Source organism: Scedosporium apiospermum (genome assembly GCF_000732125.1).
Source record: "Scedosporium apiospermum strain IHEM 14462 chromosome Unknown SEQ_SAPIO_0176, whole genome shotgun sequence".
Taxonomy (NCBI): Eukaryota; Fungi; Ascomycota; class Sordariomycetes; order Microascales; family Microascaceae; genus Scedosporium; species Scedosporium apiospermum.
In genome coordinates this window covers 36482-62720 of record NW_015971877.1, presented here as the reverse complement: position 1 = coordinate 62720, position 26239 = coordinate 36482, and the positions used below count along the sequence as shown (strand labels likewise).

Below are 26239 nucleotides of genomic sequence, written 5' to 3'. Positions count from 1 at the left end.
GGCACCGTGTTTCCCGTCCGCCAGTGACTGTTTGTGGTCGTCATGGTGCGACTTGTACTCATGGAACGCGCTGTGTTTTTAAGAGGGATAAACCGAGCAAGAAGAACATTGGAGATTCCATGACGCAACAGGCCTGGATTTGCGTCAGTCCCGGATTTAAGATGAAGGGCAACTCTAGGGTGGACTGGAGATAACATTGAACTTGTTACTCGATGTTGGTTTCTTGCTGATAATACTGGCGCTGGTACACAGTCAAAGCCTTGAGATGGGGGGCAACGACACTATAACTTGTACCTGCCCAGCCAGTATTCCGAGCCACTCAGGGTGTACCACTTTGTAGAGAGTAAACTACATGAGCACCTCCACACCAATTGACTAAGCCGCGAACCAACCTCTTATCTTCTGGCTGGCCAATATCGCCATCCGGCCAAAGCTTCGTTCTACTCTATAGCTTTGGCCCTTTGCTTCTACGACGATATTTCTCGACCGATTTTCCCCTATACTCGGCCTAGTAACTCGTACAGCCGGTGTTTTATTGTGAGGAAGCTGCATGAGACCTTCGTCAAGGCAGTTGCTTCAGTTGGGACCTTCCCCAACTACCTCACCTAGCAACTTCCGAGACGACCCCTCATAATGACGAACCCTCACCCAACCGACTCTGACCTAACTGCCGACTACTCTTGGAACTCCCCGCGCTTCACCTACACTTCGATCGCCTCTCCGCCCTTGCCAGGCACCACCTTCCTGAACCATCCCGCCAGAACCCACGCTTTCTCCCAGCTTCTCCAGCACGACTTGGACATGACGTCGGACTCTACCGCTGGCGCACCCGCCTCCGCCGCCCACGCATCCTACAACGCCCTACGAAACCACGCCATGGACAGCCACAGATATACCTCAACCTCGACGTCGAATGGCGTATCAAGTCGCCCCGCGGCCGGGGCGACCGGCCGCCAGTCCCAACTGGGCCTGCTCTCACGGGCCTTTGAGATGTTTACCTCCCCCACTTACCTCCAACAAGACGGGTTCTTCATCCCGTCCTATCTTAAAGATACCGCATACGCAAACAGGCTCCAAGACGCCCACCAGGCGAAACTCAGAGCCCTCCGAGACGCGAGAACGCAGGAACCCCAGGCGGGGGGCGCCGCTTTGGCCACCTCGACGACGACGAACGGCAGCATACATAGCAAGCCGCCGCCGCAGGCCGAGTCGGCGTCGTTTGACGTTATCGAGAGACCAGAAACGCAGGATGACCCCTCGAGTGTGCCCCCTCTCCCGACAAGGTGGAGCAAGACGGATAAATATCAGGGTATTGATATAATGGGCGAAGGGGTCGAGGTGCGATATACTTCCCATAAGCAGGGTCATGAGTATGAGACGGCGGCTGTCCGTGCAAATAATCCTATTCCTCCTGAATGTGGCATATACTACTACGAAGTTACGATTACATATGGGAAGAGAGATGAGTGAGTTCTATCTCTGCCCCTCTTCCTTCCCGCCCCTCGCTTTCTTTCATTTTCAGGGGGGGATTCCCTCGACCCCGCGATGCCGCCTAGGACCTAGCTAATATCCGGATTAATTTAGTACTACGATCGGAGTTGGGTTTTCCACAAAGAATGCGCAGCTGTCAAGACCACCTGGTTGGGAATCGGAATCTTGGGGATACCACGGCGATGACGGCAAGTGCTTTGCTAGTTCCAATTCCGGCAAGCAATACGGACCCAAGTTCACCACAGGAGACGTCGTTGGTTGCGGCGTCAACTTTAACACTGGCTATATCTTCTTCACGAAGAATGGCAAAGACCTTGGTATGCATATCATCAGTTACGGGAAGTACGATTTTCTCTGATCTGGTTATTAATTGAACAATAGGTGTGGCGTTCCGGGACATCAAGGGCGAGCTGTATCCCATGGTGGGTTTAAAGAAGTATGGGGAACATGTGAGAGTCAACTTTGGACAAACGCCGTTCATGTTTGATATAGATGCGATGATGAGGGTATGTCGATTTCCATGCTTCCTTTTATTTTTTCCGATTTTGGCTTCCCCCTTCAGACGGAGAACACCTCTGCCATTTTTGTTTATATGTCCGATGCTAACTGTGGGATCTCAGGGCGAGAAACGGAAGATTCATGATGAGATTTGGAAGACGAGGTTCGTTTGCCCTATTCTCTCGGATTAACCCCATAATTTCTCTAACACATGGCTGCAGCCCATCATCCCTTGAGGTGCGCATAGGAGGCGAGCCCGTCACACTAAATGAAACGGATCTTATCCAGTCACTCGTATGTATCGTTTCTTCCCCCCCGGTGTGATCTTGCGTCGTGTTTCTAATTTCGGATATGCCAGGTTCTTCAATTCCTCCAACATGACGGATACGTTGAAACTGCTCGCGCATTCGCGGAAGAAATCCAAGCCGAGAGGCAGGCGCTCGCCATTGGTAACCAGACTGTGAACGTCGTTAACATTAAGGATGATGAGGATGCGACCAACAGGCAACGTAAGCCACAATCACTGCCCCTAGCCTACTTCGGAATGTGAGAGCTAACCCTGCAATAGGGATACGGCGAGCGATATTGGAGGGCGATATTGATCGGGCACTAAGGCTCATAGATTCTTGCTACCCCGATGTCCTTGTGGAGAACGAGATAGTCTATCTCCGTTTGAAGTGTCGCAGGTTTATAGAGATGGTTAGGCGGTCCGCTGAACTACGATTGCACTACGAGGGAAAGAAGTCAAATGGAGTAGACACCCTGCAAGCCATGGAGCTCGACACTAATGGTGTGGAAGGCGGTGCCTGGGAGACCATGGATACTGAGGACACCGTCAACCTCAAGGACCAAGTCGATCACCTCGAGCAAGAGATGCTTGAGTACGGACAGCAACTTCAAGCCGAGTATCAGAATGACCCCAGGAAGGAGATTGGGAAAACTCTGGAAGATATATGGTCTTTGATGGCGTATCCCAACCCTCTTGGGGAACCCAAGGTGGCACACCTCATAGACAACAAGAACCGAGCGACGACAGCAGAAATGGTGAACTCGGTGATCTTGAGTAAGTGCCATTCTTCCATTGGATGAATAAAAAAGGGTTGTTAGTGAGAACTGCTGCTAACTACTAGACTAGTGTCTCTCGGAAAGTCCTCGAGGGCCGACCTGACCAAGCTGTACGAGGACACAAGCAACCTTGTCCGAGACCTTCGTGAAGGCGGTGGCCCAGGGGCCTTCTTCTCGATGCGGGACATCACCAGTTCCATCCCAAAGACGCCACGATTCTAAGGTGGGGGCTTTCTAAAGGCGTCTATCCTTATTACCATGGCGAATGAGGATCAACCTCGGCTCTTCATCCACCTCTCGCCGACAGCGTATTGAAGATCAGCCAAGCATACTAGCTTAATCTCGGAAGCGTCCCGGTTGGGATATGTGCATTATCATGGGGGAACCAGAGTTGATTTTGAATACTATGAATTCGCCCTCCAGCTCCTGATTTTCTCCTCCTGACTCCCTCATATCACCTACAAAGAAGGAGGCTACTTGTCAACAAGGTGTATCAGCTCAGGTACATTCCGGGGTTATGAGGGAAGGGTAGAAATAGGCCTTTTATCTGTATTGTTGTTCAGAACGGGAGGGAGTTTAGAATGGAATCTTTCTTTTTATTCGAAAGACGGGTAATTAGAGAGGAGCGCGAGGGGTTCCGGGGATGCATTGAGTATGGTGTTCATGGTGCCATCCTGAGCTTTTAGTTTTTTTCATCTCCCCTTTTTCAAAGCCCCATTGTTTGTAAGTTTTCTGGTTTTTCATCGCTTGAGATTCGGGTAGGGTTGGTCACTGGTGAGGTAAATAGCTTGATTTGATGATATTCTCTATGACCCTGAAATTACTTGTCGCTTAAGCGAATGGCATTCAAATGTCTAAAGCATTGATGCAGTCCATGTATATGGTTTGCAAGTCTATCGTGTGCCCGCCAGTTCTCCTTCGGTGAGATGATTAGAGTATTTATACAAGATATCAAAACACGGCTGCCTCAATGAATTGTCTTTCAAAGAGACATGCTCCCCTTCCCGCCGTTTGCTTTTACATAGATCCGCGAAACCGAACACCCATTCATATCAATTCAGGCCAATACCTCCCTAGAATCCTCTCCCTATGCGCAACAAGTGCCTCGAACGCTCTCACCACCTCGGTTAACCTGGCATCGCCCCACGCCAGCCTCTCATCCAGCAAAACATTCGTATAGGCAAATACCGCGGCATCAAACACCGTCGTCTCCTTCTCTCCAAAGAACCACTCCGTCTCCGAAGCCTCCAGGACGTCTCGCAACGCAACCAGCGCCGCCTCCGCTTCAGCGTAGATGTAAGGCGGGTCGAGGGCCTGGCGGCGCGTAGATGTGAGGATTTCCTCTTCGGCGGCGGTTCGAAGGGTGTGCGTTATCGAAGCGCGGACGGGGCGGGGTAGGGAAGAGTCGAGGTAGAGGGAGGCGAGGAGAGGCGCGTTCGATTTAGAGAGGTAGAGGGCGTAGAGGTAGGCGGGGCGGAGGGCCGAGTCGAGGAGGGAGAGGTAGGTTTCTGCGCGTGGCGGGGGAGTCGTCGACGCGGGGGTCGTTGCGTGCGTGGCGACGTAGAGGGAGAGTTTCGAGGCTGGGATGGTAGTTTGGGAGGGGGTGAGGAGGAAGGGGAGGGCGCCGGTGGGGGAGGCGTGGTTGTTGGAGGGGTGGATGTGGAATTGGATGCCGGAGATTTTAAGTAATGTCTTTTGTATTTCAGAGGTCCAATGTCAGCATGTTGTTTATGGTAATTGGGAATTTGGGAGGGGGAGGGAGGGAGAGAAAGGGCAACTTTACCTGCCACTTTAGACATGTCGGGTTGAAGCTCGGCGCGCCGGCCCTAGCAGCCTCGTCATCGGCAAAGACGAAGAGAACGGGCACCTCCTTCGGGGCTATCGCACAGCGTACCGGAAGGCCGTTTTCGGGATATGTCCGGAGGGGAAAGCGCTTGAAGAGGCGGCGGATGGGCTCCGGGACGGCAAAGATGTTGGTGTAGGGGCGGCGGGAGGTTGTGGACTGTTGCGCGGCGGGCGCCGAGGTTGTAGGGGGGTTTGCGGGTTCTGGGGGTGGCTCGGCCATTTTGTTTTCTGGTGAAGACTGAATCGGGGATATAAGCCGGTGGGATTTGGGATGGGAGGTGTAATTGACATCAACGGAATTAAGGGTGGTGATGTGAGCTGTTATCGTAGCTTGAACTTTTGTTTTTGACGAGAAGTTTGATATCAATTGATGAGAGCTTGGAGCAAGGGTGCATTTCCCTTCGCTCTCAGACTCGGATGAGTCAGCACTGTGTTCCCTTCACAGGGTCTTGTCCTTTCGAGTCCGGGCTGACAATTATATACGAAGTAGTACAATATTTATGTGAAATAAATTGTTCAGCTATCCCTGCCTCCCCTTTGGCCTCATGGTTCCAGGCAAAGGAAAATGTTAGAAAAATAAATAAATAAATAAATTTGAAAGAAGAAAAAAAAAAAAATCTGTAATTCCCAAAGGAGGGTTAAAAGACAAAAGTGTTGCCCTCTGAGGGGATCGAACCCTCGACCTCTGGATCTCCCGGTAGTGTCCCTTCCGGGTCATGTTTATGAGACCAGCGCTCCACCGACTGAGCTAAGAAGACTAACCAATTGAATTGAATTACGATGGTCTCTGTTTCGATTGATGGAGGTTCCAATTCCTCGGATTTACAGAAACCCGCGATTCAACTCTATCCCCACCTCTTGTCCCATTGCCAACACTGGCAAAGAAGCGTAGTGTACATACCATTAACTGATCTCATTCCATCAGAACAGAACAATTGAAGGCGTGCATCCAACGACTGGTTCGACACCCACATTTCCGCCCACAATGTTGGACCAACATTGAATCTTACCGCAGTATTGACCCAAAACGGGTCGTTTCCCGCCCTGGTAGCCAGTACTGCCAGGCAATGCCGACTGTAAAAGGGAGGTTTCCCCCACCCTGCAATGTCATCCCAGCCACATACCACCACTGAGTCTCCCTCACCATGATAGGACAGCCAGGCTGCGTTGACTTTGCAGCTCTTCTTGTATGTTCCTGTTGTATTACAGGTTGCACTGAATCAAAATGTATCTGTATTACGAAGTAGGTCGTAGAATTGCAATGCACTCCCTTCGAAAAGTTCTTTTCGGTCCGAGAAACTCCAGAGCCTTGTCCCTCTTGTCCCTCTTGTCCCTCTCAACTCCCAAAAGAACCTCACTCATTTCCTCAAATGCGAGCCTGCCCCCTGGTGGTTATCCCGACGTCGTCAAGCGCGAAGACAATTGAACGTTGCCAAGTGGTGCGAATAAACAGCTGCGATTCGGATTAAAACTAGGGCCTCCTTCACACTCGTTTACTAGGCCATCTGATGGGATCCAAGTCGTTATTCCACGATGAGCCATCATTTTGAATAACCTCTTCAGTCGCAACCGCTCCCGGCGTACATTCTCCTGGCCAAGATACTAGGGATTCCTTGGATAGGACTGGCATGAGAGCTCTTCATATCGTTCTCTTTACACATTACGAAGTAGGGTAATTGTCAAAATCACTGATCGGATCTCCGCCTTTTCGTATCCGTCTGTCTGAGTTGGGCTTTGAACATTCATTCTCGTGAGTTGAGCGTCATTCAAGAACCTCGTCGGGAGATCGGGCGTCATGTCACCGCCCCGAACTCGCTTCGCCTTCCTCGGGCTGGCCATTGGCATCATGGCACAACAAGAGTATGGCCACATCGAATTCCCCGAACCTACCATCATGCCAAGGTACTACCTCGGTGCCCCTCAACCCGCTCTATACAAAAGGGCGAACAAATGCCAAGAAGGTCAACATCAATGTAAGTCTCCGTGAACCAGCAACCCAAGCGAGGGTCGAAAACCAAGCCAACTCTTTTTTTCTTTTCACTGCAGGCGTCGACATCGGCTTCGCGGATACCTGCTGCGGCAATGACAAATACTGCTACGTCGACCACGCCTCCGCAACAGTGAGCTGCTGTCCGCTCGAACGCAACTGCGACTCCACCTGCGGTTCAACCGCCTACTACTGCCCACAGACGACTTCCACAGTGAGCGCCGGGTCGACAATCACGTCCATCGTCCCATATTGTTGCCCGCGAGCCTGCACCTCCAAGTCATTCTACAGGTGCGAAGCATCCCTGGGAGGCCAGTGCTGTCCCTATGACCACGACTGCGCCAACTCCATCTGTCTCTCCACAAAGACCACGGCCGCTTCTCCGAGAGTAACGGCCCTCGACGAAGGCTGCACCACGAGCCAGACGAAATGCGACGACGGGAAGGGCTGCTGTAACGTCTGGATGGAATGCACGAGCGTAAGCGGTGAGGCGGTCTGCGCCCCAGGCCCGTCCATATCGACCGTTCCCGACGGAAATGGCGGAGCGTCGCTCTCCGATGGAGCCAAGGCGGGGATTGGCGCTGGTGTCGTCATTGGCGTGTCGGCTGTCACGGCGGGATTAACCTGGCTGTGGCTATCAAAAAGACGACGTGCCCGCGCGGCCGCCATGTCGCAGGCTAGTGGGGATGACGACCTTATGGAGGAGGTAGGCTCTCCCGACCCACGCGCTACGGGTCTTGCCCGAGACTACTCTGGACCGGATCCGGTAGCCGGTCCGTTTACGGAACATGGTCCCCATGAGACCCCGACGCCGGGCCGGGGAGTGCCGGCGCAGCCCCACGCGCCCGGGGACATTGCGGCGCCGGTGGAGATTGACTCGCGGAACGTCGTGTCTCCTATACCGGCTGAGCTGGAATCTCCAGTGCCCATGTCGCCGTACAGCCTGCCCTCGTCAACGGCCCTGACGACGGAAAACCGGGCGGAACTGTATGGTTCCGAGGTTCCGATCGCCGAGTTCCCTGTAAATGAGGAGGTTGTTTCACCGCCTGTGTCGCCGGAACCGGGAGCGGCACCAAAAGTGCCCAAGACACCATGATATGTAACATTTGAAGAAAGATGGAGTTTGCAATACGGATCGGATTGTTTTTTTTTTTGAAAGGACCTGTCTATGTTCTAACGCCTATGCACATAATGAATTGATTCCCACCCTAGAAGTCCGTGACCCTAAAGAAAAATGACAAGAGAGAAAAGGAAAGTAAACGTCGGAAACGCCTTCAAAGAACGGTGCGCATCGGTATTAGTTGTACATGAGAGACATGGACGCGTATTCGAGATCGATGCAATGTCCCGAAACGCCAACGGCGAAATGCGAAAGAGGATCGGCAAAGGAGAACCTTTTTGTTGTGGAGATGGAAAGCGGAAAGAAGAAAAGGAGGCGGATCATGGAGTGAGAGATGAAGGTGAGAGAGGAAACAGAGATGGTAGGGAGGTCAGATCGGAAGTCGAGTCTTCTCGGATCGCTGTGCACCAACCTAGCTGAGAGCGCCACCAAAGAGTGAGCAGGTCCTCAGGTCCTTAACCAGATCCTCAACGCTATTGAGGTGTCGACTGAGCAGCTCCTGCTTCTCTTCGGTGGTCAGGGTATTCTCGTACTCGTCGGAGTGCTTCTTGTTGCCGAGGGCGCCTCCGAAGGCTCCGGCAAGCTTGCTGGGGCTGCGCTGCAACATAGCCGGGACGGAGGATCGGGCGCCGGCCTTGGGGATGGAGGGAACTTCGGGCATGAGGTAGAAGTAGAGCAACTCCACGACCTTGACCTTTACCTCTCGGGTCGTCGATCGGGACTTGAACAGGGATGTGACGGCGAGAAGGCCGTCGAGAGCCTCGAAGGTGCGGGTGTTTTGCGGCATGTCGATGAAGGTGGTGACAAGCACGATGACGGTAGCCAGCTGGATGGCGGGGCAGTTAACCGGCTCCAGGAGGTCAAGCAAAAGCTGGAAGGTTACGAGCTTGTCAGCAAGCAGCGCGAGAGCGGGGAGGCCCAAGATTGGGTTAATGGGGCGAGAGAAAGGTAGAGATGGCCTTACGTTCATGTTCTGCTCCCGGGAGAAGAGCGCCTTGCTGGGAGGGTGGAGTAACAAAACACCTTGGAGGAGCTCCAAGGCTCCAAGAATCAGCAAGTCGTTATGGCCATCGCTGTAGCCTCTACCCATGAGCTTGTCGAGAGTGCTGACGAGACGCATAGTCACATTCCACTCGAATCCCTCCTGGAGTTTGAAGAACTCGCGGAAAGCAGGATCATCGGAGACTTCGGCGAGGGTCTTTCTGCGTTGGGGGGGAGAAGGCGACGCGGGAGGGGAGTCGCTCTTGTCACGCTCGCCGTCCAGGGGCGAGAGGCAGATCTGCGCGAGGAGGCCCTCTACTTGGCGCAGACCCTTTCGGATCTTGGGGCCATCGTAGGAGGAAAGGTTGTCGAATGCGAGAGAGAGAAGAGCCTCCATCGAGTCCGAAGCTTGGGGATGCTGGGTGATATAGAGGTGAGGGAATCGAGGCGGGAGGAGATAAAGATCTAGTTCCTAGGGACGGTATGGATGTGGAAGAGGTTCCCGGGAACTTGGTAATGTTTATCTATGATCTTCAAAGATGTGACTATCCAACTGAGTATCGTGTACTTCTAAACGTTCGTTCAATATTGCGACAATGGCATCCTTAAATATGGTGTATCGCAGAGGTGATAGCATTGACGTGGAAGAGATCAAAGGAGAGTAAATGGAGCAACTTAAGATTAATACAAAAAGCAAAGATGGGCGAAAATAAGAAACAAAACCCCAGGGTATCAATTATGAAAGGAAAAGGCGCTGCTCCGAGGAAGGAGAGAGAGAGAGAGAGAGAGAACAAAAGGTGGTTTGTGAAGCTATCGCGAAATGGGCGCATATCTTCAAATATCTCAGTTTGCGACCCATGTCAGCTGGTGTGAGATTTGTTTTGTGGAGGTGCTACGGCACTGGCAGGGCAACCGGCCTGAGACTCTGTGCCACTGTTGGTGGGTCTTGGGCTGAGATGGGTTCACTTCTGTCCCAAGCCGCAGCGACTCGTAAGTGGATGCATTAGGCCCTGAGTAAACAAACTCGGACAGCATCAATCGATAAGCAGGGGTTTGAGGGCGCTAGGCAACGGTGAGTTTTAGTGGGGTAGCACGTGATTTTGGTTGTCTCCCTTCCAAGTTCCTGCAGCACTCAATGCTGATTATTACCTGAGAGAGGTCATTCTACGAAGCACGAGAGATCAAGTCGCACAGAGACCAAGTGGCAGGCCTCCGTCTGTGCTCGATTTTGACTCTCTTGGGGGCGGATTGGGGATTCCCAGCATTTGACCGTGAGCACTCAGAGCCCGTATGCCAGAATTAGTATGCCAGAATGGTCCTCTTCCAACCTTGTCCACTGCCAACGTTGGAAACTTCAGAGAGAAATGGACCCCGCATTCCCCAGCTCGTTCCAAGTTTGAGTCCTGCGTCCTGTGGGTAGTGGGGGCGGCATTCCAGATGCAAAGTCCAAGTCCTATCAATGATTACTCCCTCTTACCAAGTGCACTACTTTACGCTAGTCCTTCGCACATTGTTCCTATGACATCAGCGATTGGGAGCATTAGTTCCTTAGCGAGGCGAGCCACCTTTGTCCAGCACGAGCATCATCTAAGTCCCATGCTGCTTCATCACCTTCCTCGGAAACAAGTTTCTCGGTAAGCGCTTTGATTCTCGATTCATCCGTCTTCTGCTCGGAACGGGACTACCCAGGTCTAACCAGATCAGCACCAGGTTGTTTGGTTGATAGCCGTCTCAATGAGTGGAATGTCCATGCTGCCCCCTTGCTGACCAGGTTTCACAATTGATGGCTCTAAGTCGTCCAGGAGCAGAGAGGGCGTTCTTACAGTTGTACCCCTTGCCTCTCGGAAGTCCACCAAAATCAAGGTAGCCACCGCTCATTGCACCGCTTTCAGAGAAGTCCGTGTGATGAGTGAAGAGGAGGTTGAATTAGAAACCTAAGTGGCCGCACAAAGTCCAAAAGTGAAAAAAGGTTGATGGCGGGGCGAACTTGAAGTGGTCACTGTTCATCCCCCCCTTGCTCCTTTGTAGAGATCTAGGGATTAGGTCTAAACTGTATGAGCCAGCCACATAAAACTTGCTGAATATAAAGGAAAGAAGTTTGGTTCGAGTTCCCGGCCTTGTCGGAAACAATCCTCCCCAACCTAGTCCTTGGTCCATTGCCCTTGAACTGTCCTTAAACTGTCGTTGAACCTCTCCACGATTATTACTGCATCACCACTCCCACCGTCGCCATCAAGTTCTCTTACGTTAAATTTCCCACCTGAGACCACTACTCATACTACTGCAACTTCATCCTTGTCCACTTATTGTCGTATATGGCAGCCTAGAGCTCCACTCAGCAGGCAGAATCTTGAAATCCGACGAGTCACAACGTAAACTTTAATAAGACACCGCCAGCCTTACTGCGCTACGCTTCCAGTGCAGTGTACCTTCCCCCGCAGTCAGCCGCGTGTGCCCACCAAGCTAGGATCAAAAATACGCCGAACAGCGAAAAAAAAAGGAGAAGGAACTCGGGAAGCACAGATAACTAAAAACTAAAAAAAGGGCAAAAAGACCATGTCCGTCACAAACTCGAACATCTTTTCCTCCTTTTTACATTCTCCCAACCCGATCCCTCCGAGAACCTCCTCCCACGGCCGGCACCGCGCAAGCTCCTCCCTCGACCACCACGTCGCCTCTGGCAGCCACCTACGACCCACCACCGCCGAACCTTTCCAGATCCCGACTCGCGTCGCCTCCGCTCAAGCCGTCACCGAGTGGCCCCTTTCCCACTCACAGCCCCAGCGAGCACGCCGCAAGCCCTCCATCGCCTCGAACTCCTTCCACGTCAGCATGCAGCCCGTCCCGCCACCCGACCCCTCGCGCTATGCCCACGAAGATCTAGATTTCACCAAGAAGAAGACCTGGTCGCAGGAGAAGGAGAAGGCCATCTGCGGGCCCTTCGACTACCTCTACGCCCACCCGGGTAAAGATTTCCGCTCTCAGCTCATAAACTCCCTCGACGCTTGGCTCGAAGTGCCCCCCGAGAGCCTCGAGATCATCACCAAGGTCGTGGGCATGCTGCACACTGCCTCCCTCCTCATCGATGACGTAGAGGATTCCTCCTCGCTTCGGCGCGGCCTCCCCGTGGCACACAACATATTCGGCGTGGCGCAAACGATCAACTCGGCAAACTACATATACTTTTGCGCTCTACAAGAGCTTCAGAAGCTCAAGAACCCTAAAGCTATCTCTATGTACACCGAGGAGCTGCTGCACCTACACCGGGGCCAGGGCATGGACCTCTTTTGGAGGGACACCCTTACCTGCCCCACCGAGGAGGACTACCTCGAGATGGTCGGAAACAAGACGGGCGGGCTATTCCGCCTGGGTATCAAGCTCATGCAGGCCGAGTCACGCTCCCTTGTCGACTGCGTACCCCTCGTCAACCTCATAGGTCTCATATTCCAGATCCGCGACGACTACATGAACCTGTCGTCCCCAGAGTATGTCCAGAACAAGGGCCTCTGCGAGGACCTCACTGAGGGAAAGTTCTCCTTCCCCATCATCCACAGTATACGTTCCGATCCTTCCAACCTGCAGCTCATCAACATCTTGGGCCAAAAGACCGCGGACCCTGATGTTAAGCGCTACGCTGTGTCTTATATGGATCGAACCGGCAGCTTTGAGTACACCCGTCGGGTTGTTAACGTGCTTATCGAACGCGCGAGAAAGCTCGTCGATGAAATCGATGATGGGCGCGGTAAGACGGAGGGCATATTGAAAATTTTGGACAAGATGGTTATTTGAGATCGGGAGTCTGTGAATACAGGAATCATCATACATCACTGCTCATACTGGGGAAAGGGATGGTTTGGGAAGTTGATATTCCCGCTTGGTCTGCACATTTTTATGATTAGAGTGCATCGTTTTAGGGTCACCATTTTGGGGCGTCTTTTGTTTTTCTTTTCCCCTCTTTCCAATAGGAGCCATATTCAGACGATTTTGGCAACTCGGGGTCTGTTTCCCCCTCTTTCTCCTATATGCATGGAGCATGAACGACTGGGAACGCTCCGCCATACGATGAGATCTTGCGATGAACGCATGTACATTACGGTTTGCTTTCGGCTATGAAGTTGGGCGCTTTTCTTGGAAGATACCTCAATATACGGCTTCTTTTGTTCTTTTCTGGCGGTCTCCTTTAAGCTTGATCACTGTACTTCGTAAGAAGCGGAAGCAATGCGGCTCCGCTTTGCGGGCCGTTACCTCGCTTCCAGCCGCCTTTGGTGGAGGCCGGCGCGGGGAAAATGTTGTATTTCCAACGATATTGAGCCTCTCTGTCAATGTATTGAGGTATTACTAAAGGCCATGTATGAGTTCCAGCTGAAATCATAGCACTTCGTTCAACGTCTTGTGCCAGGCAGAGTCTGGCTCGCATGGGAAAACCGATTCCGGAATACTCAATCCTCGCCTTCTTGGAGTGGAAATTCTACTACATCCTTCTTCATGTGGCGGAAAGTAGTCGCGATATCTCGATGGCCTTGTATAAAGGGATATCATGATTGAAACTCGTTCAGGTTTTGCTAACAATGCACAATGCTCAAGTTCCTCCAGTCGGCTTGGCTTAGGTGGCAAAGCAGCGGAAGGGTGATCATCCCCATATCTTTCGGATTTAATGGAACCCTTCTTCTGGCATATTTACTCCCCGGTGTCGTTTTCGTTGAACTTATTCATTCTAGTAATAGCAATATCAAGAGTTTTCGAGTCTTACAAACATTGATCAATCCATACCAACAGCTCAAAGTGGTTCTATCGACAAGCTGCCTGTTCAAGCTTTAGCAAGCACGGCTTCTCATCAATACCTAAGGCTCTTTACACGGCGAGGTGAATTAGGGAGACGTTGCCGATATATTTGCCCTCCATTAGCCGTTCCCTACACCAGTCGAGGCCATCGATAACCTCAAGGCCGTGTCTACATCCGCAGTTTGAGGCTGTACCAGTACGATATTCAGCAGCAAGGCTTTCTTCTGGCAGCTCACTGCTGTCGAATGGACGAATATCCACGGGGATGTCCAAAAGACAATCGATAAGATTTTCATGTCTCGGGGCCCTGGCCTAAATAGCGGTGGGGAGGGATCTCCGGATAATCAATCCACGCAGGATACGATCGCATGAACGTGCCAACCCGTATTCTTGGCAACGCTCTTATTCACTGGGATGTTGGGAGAGGAAGTCTAATAATTCATGTATTCGACCATCATAAAGAATATTATCATCACTCGTAACAGCTAATTCTTCCCCAGGTTCCCACCGCTGTGACAGCACAATCCATTTAAGTCGTTCCAGTGGTAGTCTTCCTCTTCACTAGCCTCACCCACCTCCTCCTTCGCCACCCACCCCTCCGCCCCATACCGTCAAGACTTTCCTCCCAACTAGTTTGGGGTACGGCGAGGTGCCTCCCAGGAGACTCGGTGTGATCAATAACCCCCGTGCGCGCCTCATTTTCATCATAAATATCGTACACCCAACGCTCCCCCTCAGTCTCGACCTCCACACCCGTAATGATGCGCTCCTCAACCCACTCTCGGCTCCAGAGATCCAGCGCCCACTTTTTTTCGCTCCACTCCCAGCCTTCGGGAGCGGAGACGTCCTCGAAGAAACGCGTTCCGCGGGGCCGTTCCCCTGCAAGGCGGTGGTAGGAGAGCGGGTCGTAGGGCGACGGGGAGAAGAGCCAGGGTTCCCATTCACCAGCGGACGACATGCGCTGGAGCTCAAAGATCTCGACCTCGCGGGTCTCGGGGGCGGTGTCGAGGATGATGTCGTTGGCAATCCACGTGTCAAGGAAGCTGCGGGTCTTCTCAACCTGCGGCTCGACATGTGTCTTTTGCATGGATGCCAGAATGCGCGAGACGGCGGGGTGACCCATGCCGACCACGGCCCAGCCAACCAAGAGGAAGATTGCTCTCCAGGGCAGCAGGTGAGCTGCTATACTCATAGTAATAGAGCCCAAAAAGAGACCTAGGAACAGGGCGGATGAAAGAGCTTCGTTGGAAAAGTTTGTCAGTGGCACGATGGTAGCGATAATCTGATCATGGGCTTGACTGAAGTCGTCCATCGAGTTTTGGAGGTCTCGCATGTTGCTGAAGAAGTCACGGCTCAGTTCCTTCACGGGCTTGACAGTCATCGCCGGAGCGAGGGGCGGTCCACGCGGGGAGTAGGCAATAGTCTGTTCCGTAGAGGGCCGCGCCGGCTTAGGCGCGGCAGGATGCCTGGTTAGGAACGAGGGGATTAGGACGCCGACGATAAGGATGGCTAGAGGTAAGACGGAGAGAAGATATGGATCAAGGCAGACAAATGTATACACTCCTAGCAATGATAAAGTATGGGAATATCGTCGCCATGTGAGGATACGGCCGACTCGACCCTGGAATTTGAACACAACTCCAATACGAGCATTGAAGCGACGGAAGTTGTTGGACATGGTTGTGATGTTGAAGTTTGGGCGCTCCGCTTGGGCCGGGCCCGAAGGGTAGTTAAGGATCGAAGCGTTGCCATCATCATCCGGTGGTATTACTTGCTGTAGCAACCTGAATAATGCGTAGGTTAGTAACGCGGTGTCGAACCTGGGCCTGAATGAAGAGCGACTTACTTCTCGAGAAGGCGGTCTTGTATGGCAGCCTTGTCGCGAAGAGCGGCTACGCGACCGCGTATTCCTCGGGATGATGAGGGTGGATGCTGTTCCGTGTCCGAATTTTGAGGGTCTTCATGGTCGGAGGTAGCACCATCGGCGGCGGGAATTGTATCGTCATTAACGAAGATGTTCGTGGTGTATTCATCCATGGTGGGCAGTCTAGTCACCCCAGGGATAGGGAGGGGGTGGAAGCAGCGGAAAGCTAGAGCGATCGTTCTCGTTGTTTCATGGAGTAATTCTGGCGACACGAGACGAGGTCTACAGGAAGGCTGGCCTGTCTAGTCGGCGTCTGAGGTGACATACATATCTTGGCTTCGGCGCATCGAAAGGCAAGGCGGCTTCCTGTGGATGGGGCTTCGGAGATTGGGTGAATGATGATGGAAGACCCCGCCGTACTCGTCCGGTGGGCCTAGCAATATTCGTGGCGTTCAAGGTCTGTAAGCAATCTTCTCGTAGTTGATAAAGTTGAGGCAGGTGTATTAGTAGGTGAACTAGGATAGGATGCCCATGAAGGTGATGAAAACCGAGGCTGGTGGAGCTGGAGTTGAGGCTGGCGACTTGACTTCCAGCTTGGTTTGCATCATACAGTGCCTAATGTCGATCACATGCTAATAATTTCCTGGTGGCACGAGGATGGGGAAGGACCAACCCATCCTACTCATGTACGAGTGAGAAGTGAGAAGGGAACACTGATAATACTGTGTAGATAAAATTACCGTGCTAGAACTGTCCTCGACCTTCCAATGATGCAATGATGATATCTTGGACATAATTACTTACACCCCCCGCCTAAAAACGTCCCAGGTCTTGATCTGGCCCTTTCAAATATGTGGGATATGGGGAGAGATGGATGGCGGCATGACTCGATCGAGGCGCTCGTTCGTAACACCAGCGTACTTGTAATTACCGCCTGTCCGGGCGGGAAGCGTGGAGGGTGCAGATGGCTTCGGACCGCCTTAATCTCCCTCCCACCCTTCCTTCCATACTGATGCACGATGATGGAATGTGCTTGATATGCCGAGATGGTTGCTGCAAGAAGGGTTCTAATGTTCTCGTGAGAATTTCAAAAAGCTCGACAAGGCGCCCATTGCCAAGACAAGCTTGAAATGTTCAGATGTTCATTGTGTCCTTACCGCCATCGTGGCCTGTGCTCCAAATTTCTTATCCCGATCATGTCGGCTGGACTTGCAGTTCGACGAGACTCCCAGGCAGTTTACACTGCATTGGGTGACACGCAAGACCTATATGGGGCGTAGGTTTCGTCGGTAATGCATCCCACCAGTGGACCGGAAAATAATGTCAGGCTGACAGGACGACCACGATTTTTGTAAACATTGACATACAAGGAATGCATGGCTTTGGGATACGATGGGAAGAGAGATCAACATTTCAGGTGGCTCTTCCGGGATTCTGGCGCATGAATATTAAGATGTGCCAGAGTGCAACCTGCTACAGTTGGCAAATCTGCCGGGCGTCCTGGTGAACGAGCTGCATTCCAGTCCAATGACAGAAAGTGAACTGCATGAACTTGAGAGACGCGGAACGACGGTTGCTCGGAAGACGTCGTGGGCAACATGCCAACATCCAATAGCACCATTTTGCCATTGTTGTTACTCCTACCGTCCTCGGTAATATAAGGTGCCTGTCAGAGGCGTGGCCAATTTTTTTTGGATTGTTTTGATCTTGCCCTTTTCAGAGCTTTAAGGTACGGGGACTGGTTGGTTGCCAGGAACTCCACCAAAGCGATTGGTTGTGGACAGTGGAGTGTGGGATGAAAAAAAATGGTAGATTGGAGTTGCAGGTTCTCCAGTTGACTTGTTTCATAACAAGTTCCCTCCGCCAAATATCGCAATCTTGACGCCACCATATGCCTAGGCACCCCGGGTTTATCGCGTCAGGGCTGGAGACTGAAAGGATGAAGGATGCGGTTGGAAGTCGAGTCGACGATGGTCTTTGTCTTTGAACGGTGGTGTGGAACCCTTTTTTTTTCTTGTCCAAATTGGCCATTTCCAAGGGGGATTTAATACATAAAATGACTGGTTTTCTCCTCCAAAGAGAATGGACCGGCAATGTGCCTTGCATATGCCATGCACCTCGACTTCCTCGTTGAGTTAGAAACGGTCAGGTCGAGCTCGACCAGCTCGAGGGAGTCTCACAAGTATGAGAGCACTGCGTACATCCTCTTGGCAATTGCCCAAGGGGACGCACGATTAAAATTTGCGTGTGAACGTGGAAAATATGCCTGATGTCTCAGTAGTCTGTCTGATGCTGGTATCCAGAGATGGGCATGACAGTAAGACGCGTTGAGACATTTGGACTTGACAGTCCGACGTGGATCCGGGGAGTCTGAGTTCTAACAGAAACGAGTCTTGGAAAACTTGTCAGACTCGGGCATTTCTGAAGTATCAAGTGACTGCTTCGGTGGTTCACACGATGTATGAAGGCGGCTGGAATTACGAGTTAAATAGCCTTTCTCGCCGTGACCCAGAGAACCGATGAATATGCGATGGGGGCAGATATCAGGACTGGCAATAAAGCGCCCATGATCAAATACATCATGCAATCAATCGGGGGCTTGAGGGAGAGGAGATCGAGTCTCGGTCAAAAGGCTCCATCGCCTCACCTTACCTCCGTCAGATTAACCCCCCCCCCCTTTCTTTCCCCCGAAGCAATTGCTTCTGTGCATGAAGTATTCGAAGTACGTTGGTATCGTACAGTGTACGTTCTCAGCAGATAATTTGGGTTTTACGGACGGAACTTTGAGGCAATATATCTAAACTAGAAATGTGCCTTTGTGATGCTGGGAGCCTAATAAGTCGGGAATTAAGTGAGTATTCAGGAGGAGGAAGGGCTTCCCTGGCGTTTTACGTAGACGACATGGAAAGGGGCAAAAACTAACGACAAACTATAGAGCGGGTTTGGGTTCACCCGCGGGTCATCGGTAACGGGGAAGATAAAACCGTAATATCCAACGGTGCAGGGAGACAGTGACTGGCAGTGTACAGTATTCTATTCCGAAGTCTAGTGTATAGCACCCGTCGCGATGTCCATCTTGTGAGCTGTGCGAGTAACCCGCTTCTATGAACTGAAATGGACACAGTGGACGGGACAACACAAGCAACACAACACAGCATCGCCTGGCGCCGCTCGCTCTATGCAGACAGGCTCAACATTGTTTAGCACGAGGAAATAGTCTCTGGCCTCTCCCTGAAAACCGCTTCGAGTTCACGTTGGGATTGTTTTCAAGCCCCTAACCAAATGTGGTCTGTGGGTAACGTTGAACCTTGCAATTGTAGGTTTATGGGGGATTGGTGACTGTGTGACCTTGAGTAACATTTCGCCCAAATTTTAGTCAACTTTATTGATGTAACTTGGCAGGTGTATACCTTGTCTATCTTACATATTTATATGAGTAATTATGTACTTTCGTACCACGCCTTACCTAACCGTCCGATCAACCTCTAGAGGAAAGTACATGGGGAGTAGCACACCACCGATGGATCCAGTGGAAGGTCCCTTTCGATGCCAGTAACCGACTCACCTATACCTGCCTCGCTTCGCATCTTCTCTCAATCCGCTCCCTCCCTTTTGAGAGTTGGAACAAAACAAGCACGGCTCTCTTTCATCCATTCCTCACGACCATCCCCCGGCAACCCCCTACGCGGAGCCAGGTCGTGACGAGAAAATAAACGAACGACGCTTCCTGCGACGAGCCCCTTCTGCGCACACGCATCCGCTTTGGGAAGGGTCTTCGAACCATCGATTCTCCCTGTTTTCTCGTCTCCTGCGCGTTTCTCATCCCCCCGGAATGAGGTAGCCTCTGGATATTCTCAGATCCCTGACAAGGACTGAGCCTTGCCACGGCGAACGAAACATCTCGGAGACAAGTGATTATTCGCCTGGTACACATTGGCTGGCTCTCCCATCCTTTCCTTTTACCACCCTCGCGAAGTATTTCCTATGATCAGGGAGCACAAAGGGCCAGCTGGACCACGACCAGCAAATCAATCACCAACTCGACGGTATGGTTATTTCTCGTCCGATACTTTTTTTTCCTTCTCGTTTTCCCCCTTATGATCTTTGTCTCTGCTGGTGCCTCAATGGCCAGGCCGAGTCATTGGTGCAGCGACTCCTGTCTTGAGCTGAGCGTGGACCTGGGAGGAGCCGCGCTTTTCTGCCCACCAACCCCAAGCCGAGCTCCATCTTGCTAACGAACCTGCGTCCTCCCATTTAGCTCTCGAGGTCCGACAGGCCTATCACAGCATCACCCGTCTCGACACATCTTGCCCGACGTGCCAATGCTCAGCACTGCGCCTGCCAGCTCTCACACGCTGTTCTCCCTGCGGCGGAACGAACCTTCGTCCTCGAACGATTTAGGGGACACGACCACTTCCTTCGATTTCTTGCCCTCCGTGAGCTTCGATGACCTCCAAAGCAGTCTTGAGTCCGCCTCCACAGACTTCAAATTGGCCCAGTTTCCGTCACCAACTGGGCAGGGAAGCATCCTCGAACCAAGCCAGATTGAAGACTCCGTCAACATGCCCGAAAAATCCAATGTGACGCGGAGTGGAAATACCACTCGGGTCGTCATTCCGCAATCCTCCGCCGCCTCCATGGCGACAACCACGGCAACGACAACTGCGACGCGTCCGGGGAGGTCAGGGTCTATATTACGGAGGCCTAGCACTTCCAGCAAGCAGGGCACCACATTTTCTTCGGCATCGAGGCCGCCCTCTGGTGCTCATGAGGCACCGACCGCTCCAGCAGCGATGCGTCCTCGTCGCCAGAGCCACTATCCTCCCGTCTCAAATAGCAACATTGTTAAGCCTCCCAGGAAATCTATTGGACCCGGTATTATCGACTCTGATTATGGAGCGCGTGCGACGGCCCATCGGAGGCGCCCAAGTCTCGCTTCCAATACTGACCGCACCGCCACCGTCACGACCACTACTACTACCACTGACTCGGCAAGATCGTCTATCGATACCAGTACTTCCGCTTCCTTTGCTGGAGTATCAAGTCATCTGACCGCTGCCACCCGAGCGTCAAAAGCCCGATCCTTCCAATCTACGACACGACCGAATTACAACCCTCCCAACAGTTCTACGCTTGTGGACAATACTCGGGCGGCATCCATCGCAGCGCGATCGCCTCGCGTTCCGCCTAAAGGAGCGATTAACCTGCAAACTAACAAGAGGGTGTCGGTTATGCCCGGTATGCCGTCGCCCTCTCATCTAACCGGACTTGGTGCTCGAACGATTAGCCCAACGGATACGCGTCGTATGAAGCGGCTGTCGATGCACCATACCGCCACGCAAGGCGGTAATGGGGCTCAACATCGCACAGCCGCAGATCTTCGACCTTCCTCCCGATCTCCTTCGATGTTGCCTCGGAAAGCAACTGCGACACCTTCATCTTCCCGAACGACCCCGGATGTTAATAGGAAGTCCTACAGCTCCGGCCTCTCGGTTGGGTCCAACAACAGTTATAACACGGTTAGAACATCCACCGGGTCCTTGCAACCGAGAGTCCCTCAGCCCGGTGCGTCATCTCGTCTTCCGGCTCCTAAACCACTCAGTGTCAACCAGAGTCTGGTCCCGGATGATGACGAGGATGTCCCTCCCGTCCCAGCCATTCCGAAAGTTTACGAATCACCAAAGGAACCTCCTCTAGATATAAATTTCATTGAGAAGAAAAAGTCGAGCTTGGCGCAAGACTCTAGCAGCATCAACAGCAACTCGACTGGAACAGTTTCGATTGTGCTTCAGTCCGATACCTCAAGCCGGGTTCAGCGAAAGGGTAGTGTCCGCAAGTCGTCGTTCTATCCCCAAAATGGCGACTCCAACAACGTAAGGTCGAACACGCTGGCGCATTCAAAGAAGAATTTGGCCCCTCTTCGCCTACCTCCAATGGTGCTTGGACCAATCAGCACACCGACAGCCGCGAAGATTGCCGCCCTTCAGAGGAAGCAGGAGCAAGCAGATCGGGACCTAAGCAGCCCGCCTCCGTCTAAGATGATTCCCAAGACACCCACAACTCCCATGACGGCATCAAAGACGTCGTTTTTCTCAAGACATCGCTCTGAGAAAGTGGACCTCCCTTCCTTGAGGAGCAGTAGTTCCATCCAGCCTATGCGTACCGACAGCTCTAACGGTATGAATCCCGGAAGCTCTTCTGAGTCTTTGTCCGCCGTCGTGTCTCCAAGATCGAGTAGAAAGCCGAGCATGTCACCTTTCTTGTCCTCGTCGGTCCCGCAGGGCGGCGGAGAACATATGCCGCTTAAGCGCTCAAAGACGGGCACCGACTTTGCGACCATTAATGAGTCCCTCTTTGAAGCGAAAGCGTCCTCTAAATCAAGCCGCCCGCCCTCGGTCAAGTCTACTGCGAAGTCTCCAGCACAATCGAGCCCTGAAGAGCCACCCACTCCATCCTCGATCAGTGCGTTGAGGAGGAAGCTAAGCTTGTCGTCGTGGAAGAGGGGCACTTCCAAGGGTCATATCGCCCTTCCCCCCGGCCTTGTTGAGAAGCCTCCCGAGTACAACACTAGACAAGAAAGCATGCCGCCACCCCGTATCCCCGCCTCTGCCATCATGGCGAATTTCGGAAGTACCAGCAAGCCGCCTAGCCCGACCCCATCCGCCAAGGCCTCTGGAAACTATCTCGATTCTCGACGTCGAAAGAGCTCTACTTCCAGCCTCAATACTTACGTATCTGTGGACCGGACAAGGGTGGATACCTGGGGCGCCAATACCCAATCTGTGTCTGTTAAGATTCCTATCAACGATATGTCTACCGAGCGCCTAACTCTCTCCCGGAACTCCTCCGTCATGCAAAAGATCCTCAAGCCTAAGCCATCTACCGCCGCGATGAGACAGCCTAATGTGTGGACTGCGGAGCTCGACAAAGACGACCTCATTGCGGAGGAGGAGATGCGAAAACTCGGAAGCCGGCGCAAGGAAACCGAGATCGCTGCGCGAACTTTGGATGCTCTAAGGAAGCGTGCAACACCAAAGGAGCGTGTGGACCCTCACGAAGCTATCCGCATTGCTATGTTGAACGTCTACGAGCGGGGAGAGATTGTCGACTACCCGGACGTGTATTTCTGTGGTACCCAAAATGCCCGTAAGGTGGTTGGGGACTTGCATTCGCAGAAGCCCAATTTTGGTTACGACGATGATCGTGGAGATTACACGATTGTGCCCGGAGATCATCTCGCCTACCGCTACGAGATCATTGATGTCCTCGGAAAAGGAAGCTTCGGCCAAGTTGTCCGGTGTATTGACCATTGCAAAGGAGCCCTTGTCGCGGTCAAGATTATTCGTAACAAGAAGCGATTCCATCAACAGGCTCTTGTCGAGGTCAATATCCTGAAGAAGCTTCGCGAATGGGTGAGTACTTTCTTTGATAGTCAAAGGCCGGCCCTATCAACATATACTTTGTATTTCATGTGTAACCAATTTCTGACGAGACCGACGGTTAGGACCCCGACAACAAGTACAGCTTGGTACACTTTACCGACCACTTCTACTTCCGTGGCCATCTTTGTCTCTCTACCGAGCTGCTGGATATGAATCTCTATGAGTTTATCAAGGCGAATGCGTTTAGGGGCTTTTCGCTTAAACTCATCAGACGATTTACGAAACAGCTCCTCAGCTCTCTTAACCTTCTCAAGCAGCATAGAGTCATCCATTGTGATTTGAAACCCGAAAACATCCTCCTCCGTCATCCTATGTACACCGAAATCAAGGTCATCGATTTCGGTTCTAGCTGCTTCGAAAGCGAAAAGGTATACACCTATATCCAATCCCGTTTCTATCGCTCCCCGGAAGTTATCCTCGGCATGACGTACGGCCTGCCTATCGACATGTGGAGTCTAGGCTGCATTCTCGCGGAGCTTTACACTGGCGTACCTATTTTCCCTGGCGAAAATGAGGGCGAGCAGCTTGCTTGCATCATGGAAGTTTTTGGTCCCCCGGAGAAACATCTTATCGAGAAGAGTACCCGGAAGAAGTTTTTCTTCGACTCGATGGGCAAGCCGCGGTTGACGGTTTCGTCAAAGGGCAAGAGACGACGCCCCTCTTCGAAGACGCTGCAACAGGTCCTTAAGTGTGACGATGAGCCGTTCCTAGACTTTATCGCGCGTTGTCTCCGATGGGATCCCGATCGGCGGATGAAACCCGAGGAGGCAATCCGACACGAGTTTATCACGGGCCACAAGGCATCAATTCCCCGCATTCCAACCAGGGATTATTCCCCTGCGAAACGGGGCAGTAACACCCTCTCCGGCGGCGCCCGTCCGCTTCCTGACCCACCTACCAGCTATCGGCACAGCGGCTCGACGAGGACGCGGGACACCGCCGGAATGAGCCCACACAAGGCGTTGTCAACTGTGTCTCGCCGAACGTCGGGTGCCACCGCCAACGGGTCGGTTGTGGGAGGCCCAGCCAAGCGGACCAGCACCGGGGCTGGTGGCGGCACTACTCTCGGCACGAGCAACCTCCCCCGAGCGGCTGGTCGAAGTGTTAGTTCCAAGCAAGACTTGGCCTCGGCGGGAGCCACGGCTGCCATGAACCGCCGGCAATGAGTTTATGAGCAAAAGTCGCATCTGACCTAACATGGGCATCTGTATGTTTCACGCATGATGAAGGCTATATCATTCAAATGGAGTACTCGGCAAGGCACAGCATGTTGGTGAATGGGGTGTTGCGGTGAGCTATCACGAGCTTCTTGCACTTGAAATGAATTCTATTACAGTTCATTCCTCAATGGCGAGCAAGAAAGGAGGGCTTGGCGATAGGTGACTGTTGGACCCGGCTTTGCTTTTTCTTCACACTCTCACGGATACTTTTCGATTCTGTTTTATATTATTATATTCTCAGTCTATTACTTCTTGCCCTCCCATATACTGTCTCTCCCTCTTTTTAATTTTCATTTCGGACTTCATCAAGACCCTTTTCTGTTTCCTTCAATCGAGGCAAGGCTCTCTGGTGTTACATATACCAACCGGAACATGGAATTGTTTTCTTTTTTTGTTTCCTTGTGCTTCCTGTTGTAGTCATTGAAGGATCTCCAAGCAAGACACCGGGGGAGGATAGTCCCTATCAAGACAATTGAAGGGAAATTGAGGACTAATTGGCGTTAGCCTGGGGGAGAAGCCTGTGGTTCCGATTGGGGCAGTTCTCGGTGTTTTGTCTTCTTTTTTTTTTTTTCTTCCTTTTCTGGAGCATGGAACACGCTGAAGACGACTTACACACGTTATATCCATATAGACCTATTTACAAACATGCAAAACACGTCAATGAAGAAGTAGTAACGGTGGTTTTTTCTGCCAGTCGAGATCCAAAAAATAATTACAGCTTGAGACAGACCGTATCTTTGACGATCTAGTTTATCGATTCTATTCTTGGACAATGGTAGAAGTAGTAGTGGGCGAGGCTTGCGATTTAGCTTGCGATTTAGAAAAGAGAAGCCGAGATATCCGGAAGTGATCGGAACGACCGGCGATTCCTAAATTCGGCCCCTCTTGCGACCACCGCCGGTGTTGCGACAAAGCCCGAGCAGTAGGATTTGATCCACGCCATTCCCCTCCAAGCCCTGTCAACCTCCTTGCTGTGTGAAAGCTCAATGGTGTAATCCGATGTGGCGAAGAGCGAGTTAATTCCAATATTGAAATATTATTTCCAAGTCTTAGTCCATTCCGGGAAGAGCTGTCTCTACCCCATCTATGAAACGGAATTCGGGTTTCGATTCGACGCCCTTTGGTTTTCTGACTGCAGCCTCTCTTTTTCTCTCCCCTCCATCACTCGTAAATGTTCAACGGGAGGGATAACCGGTCTGGAGCGATTGCCGGAAATAAAAGAGGACTCAATGAACAGCAAGAAAAAAAAAGTGTGGCTGATGATGAACCACGTGCGCTTAGCAAGCTTACGAGCGTGAAGGGGGCTTTGCCTTCGCCTTCCGCTCTCGTTCCTGGTTCCTTTTCCGGGCTTCACCGAGAGAGATATACCTTTGTAGAGTCTTTCCCTGATTCCCTGGTCTACGAGATTTATGGAAAGGAAACGAAGGAGAGGAAGAGGGCGGGGAAGACAGGGAACTATGAACGTCGCGCTGGCGAGGGCGATGGCGATGGCGAGGGCGATGGCGATGGCGAGGTCGATGGTGGACTGAGGTCAGCAGGTGTGAGAGTTAGGGCCGGGCAGGCAGCAGAAGAGATGCAAAGGGACGAAAAAGAAGATTTATTGTAAAGGGGGGCGTGTTGCTTCTAAATTTCTTATCGGTATACCATGTTCAGCAATGAACCGAAAGTCTGCTTCTTTTCTGTTCTTTCTTAAGAAGGGAGGGGGGTGGTAAACGCGGACGTCGTGTTGACCGAGGCTTGGGGATGGCATTTCCAAGAATCCCGCAAGGCATTATCGGGGAATATTAATTTGTCAAAACTTTAGTCAAGATTTACGAGGCGATAGCCTTCCCTTGTCCACCCGGCGTCTCTGATGTTTGGAAGAGGGCTTGGTGAGAGGGTGAGAAGAGAGTGCTATTGCATCTCGGACGTGTCAGATGTTTCCTCGAGGGGACTCCGGAGGCG

General features: G+C 52.1%; 5 protein-coding genes and 2 pseudogenes across 5 annotated transcripts; 4 read left to right on the top strand and 3 right to left on the bottom strand.

Moving 5' to 3' along the window:
* Positions 1–633: 633 nt before the first annotated feature.
* On the top strand, positions 634–3276 carry SAPIO_CDS10580 (uncharacterized protein; the record flags this gene model as incomplete). Its single annotated transcript, XM_016784148.1, has 8 exons — positions 634–1466; positions 1585–1808; positions 1873–1997; positions 2112–2152; positions 2211–2283; positions 2348–2498; positions 2558–3052; positions 3125–3276. 8 exons carry the CDS (start codon positions 634–636, stop codon positions 3274–3276), a joined length of 2094 nt encoding a protein of 697 aa, XP_016638388.1.
* Positions 3277–4101: 825 nt separating this feature from the next.
* On the bottom strand, positions 4102–5119 carry SAPIO_CDS10579 (Uncharacterized protein; the record flags this gene model as incomplete). Its single annotated transcript, XM_016784147.1, has 2 exons — positions 4102–4746; positions 4838–5119. 2 exons carry the CDS (start codon positions 5117–5119, stop codon positions 4102–4104), a joined length of 927 nt encoding a protein of 308 aa, XP_016638387.1.
* A 1575-nt stretch (positions 5120–6694) lies between these two features.
* Positions 6695–7982, top strand: SAPIO_CDS10578 (Uncharacterized protein; the record flags this gene model as incomplete). The annotated part of the gene is made up of 2 exons (XM_016784146.1): positions 6695–6872; positions 6946–7982. The coding sequence occupies 2 exons, from the start codon at positions 6695–6697 to the stop codon at positions 7980–7982; spliced, it is 1215 nt and encodes a 404-aa protein (XP_016638386.1).
* A 436-nt stretch (positions 7983–8418) lies between these two features.
* On the bottom strand, positions 8419–9384 carry SAPIO_CDS10577 (annotated as a pseudogene; the record flags this gene model as incomplete).
* Positions 9385–11543: 2159 nt separating this feature from the next.
* SAPIO_CDS10576 lies at positions 11544–12776 on the top strand (annotated as a pseudogene; the record flags this gene model as incomplete).
* A 1522-nt stretch (positions 12777–14298) lies between these two features.
* On the bottom strand, positions 14299–15806 carry SAPIO_CDS10575 (Uncharacterized protein; the record flags this gene model as incomplete). Its single annotated transcript, XM_016784145.1, has 3 exons — positions 14299–15332; positions 15417–15553; positions 15616–15806. 3 exons carry the CDS (start codon positions 15804–15806, stop codon positions 14299–14301), a joined length of 1362 nt encoding a protein of 453 aa, XP_016638385.1.
* Positions 15807–19955: 4149 nt separating this feature from the next.
* Positions 19956–24241, top strand: SAPIO_CDS10574 (uncharacterized protein; the record flags this gene model as incomplete). Its single annotated transcript, XM_016784144.1, has 2 exons — positions 19956–23045; positions 23138–24241. 2 exons carry the CDS (start codon positions 19956–19958, stop codon positions 24239–24241), a joined length of 4194 nt encoding a protein of 1397 aa, XP_016638384.1.
* Between the last annotated feature and the right edge of the window lie 1998 nt (positions 24242–26239).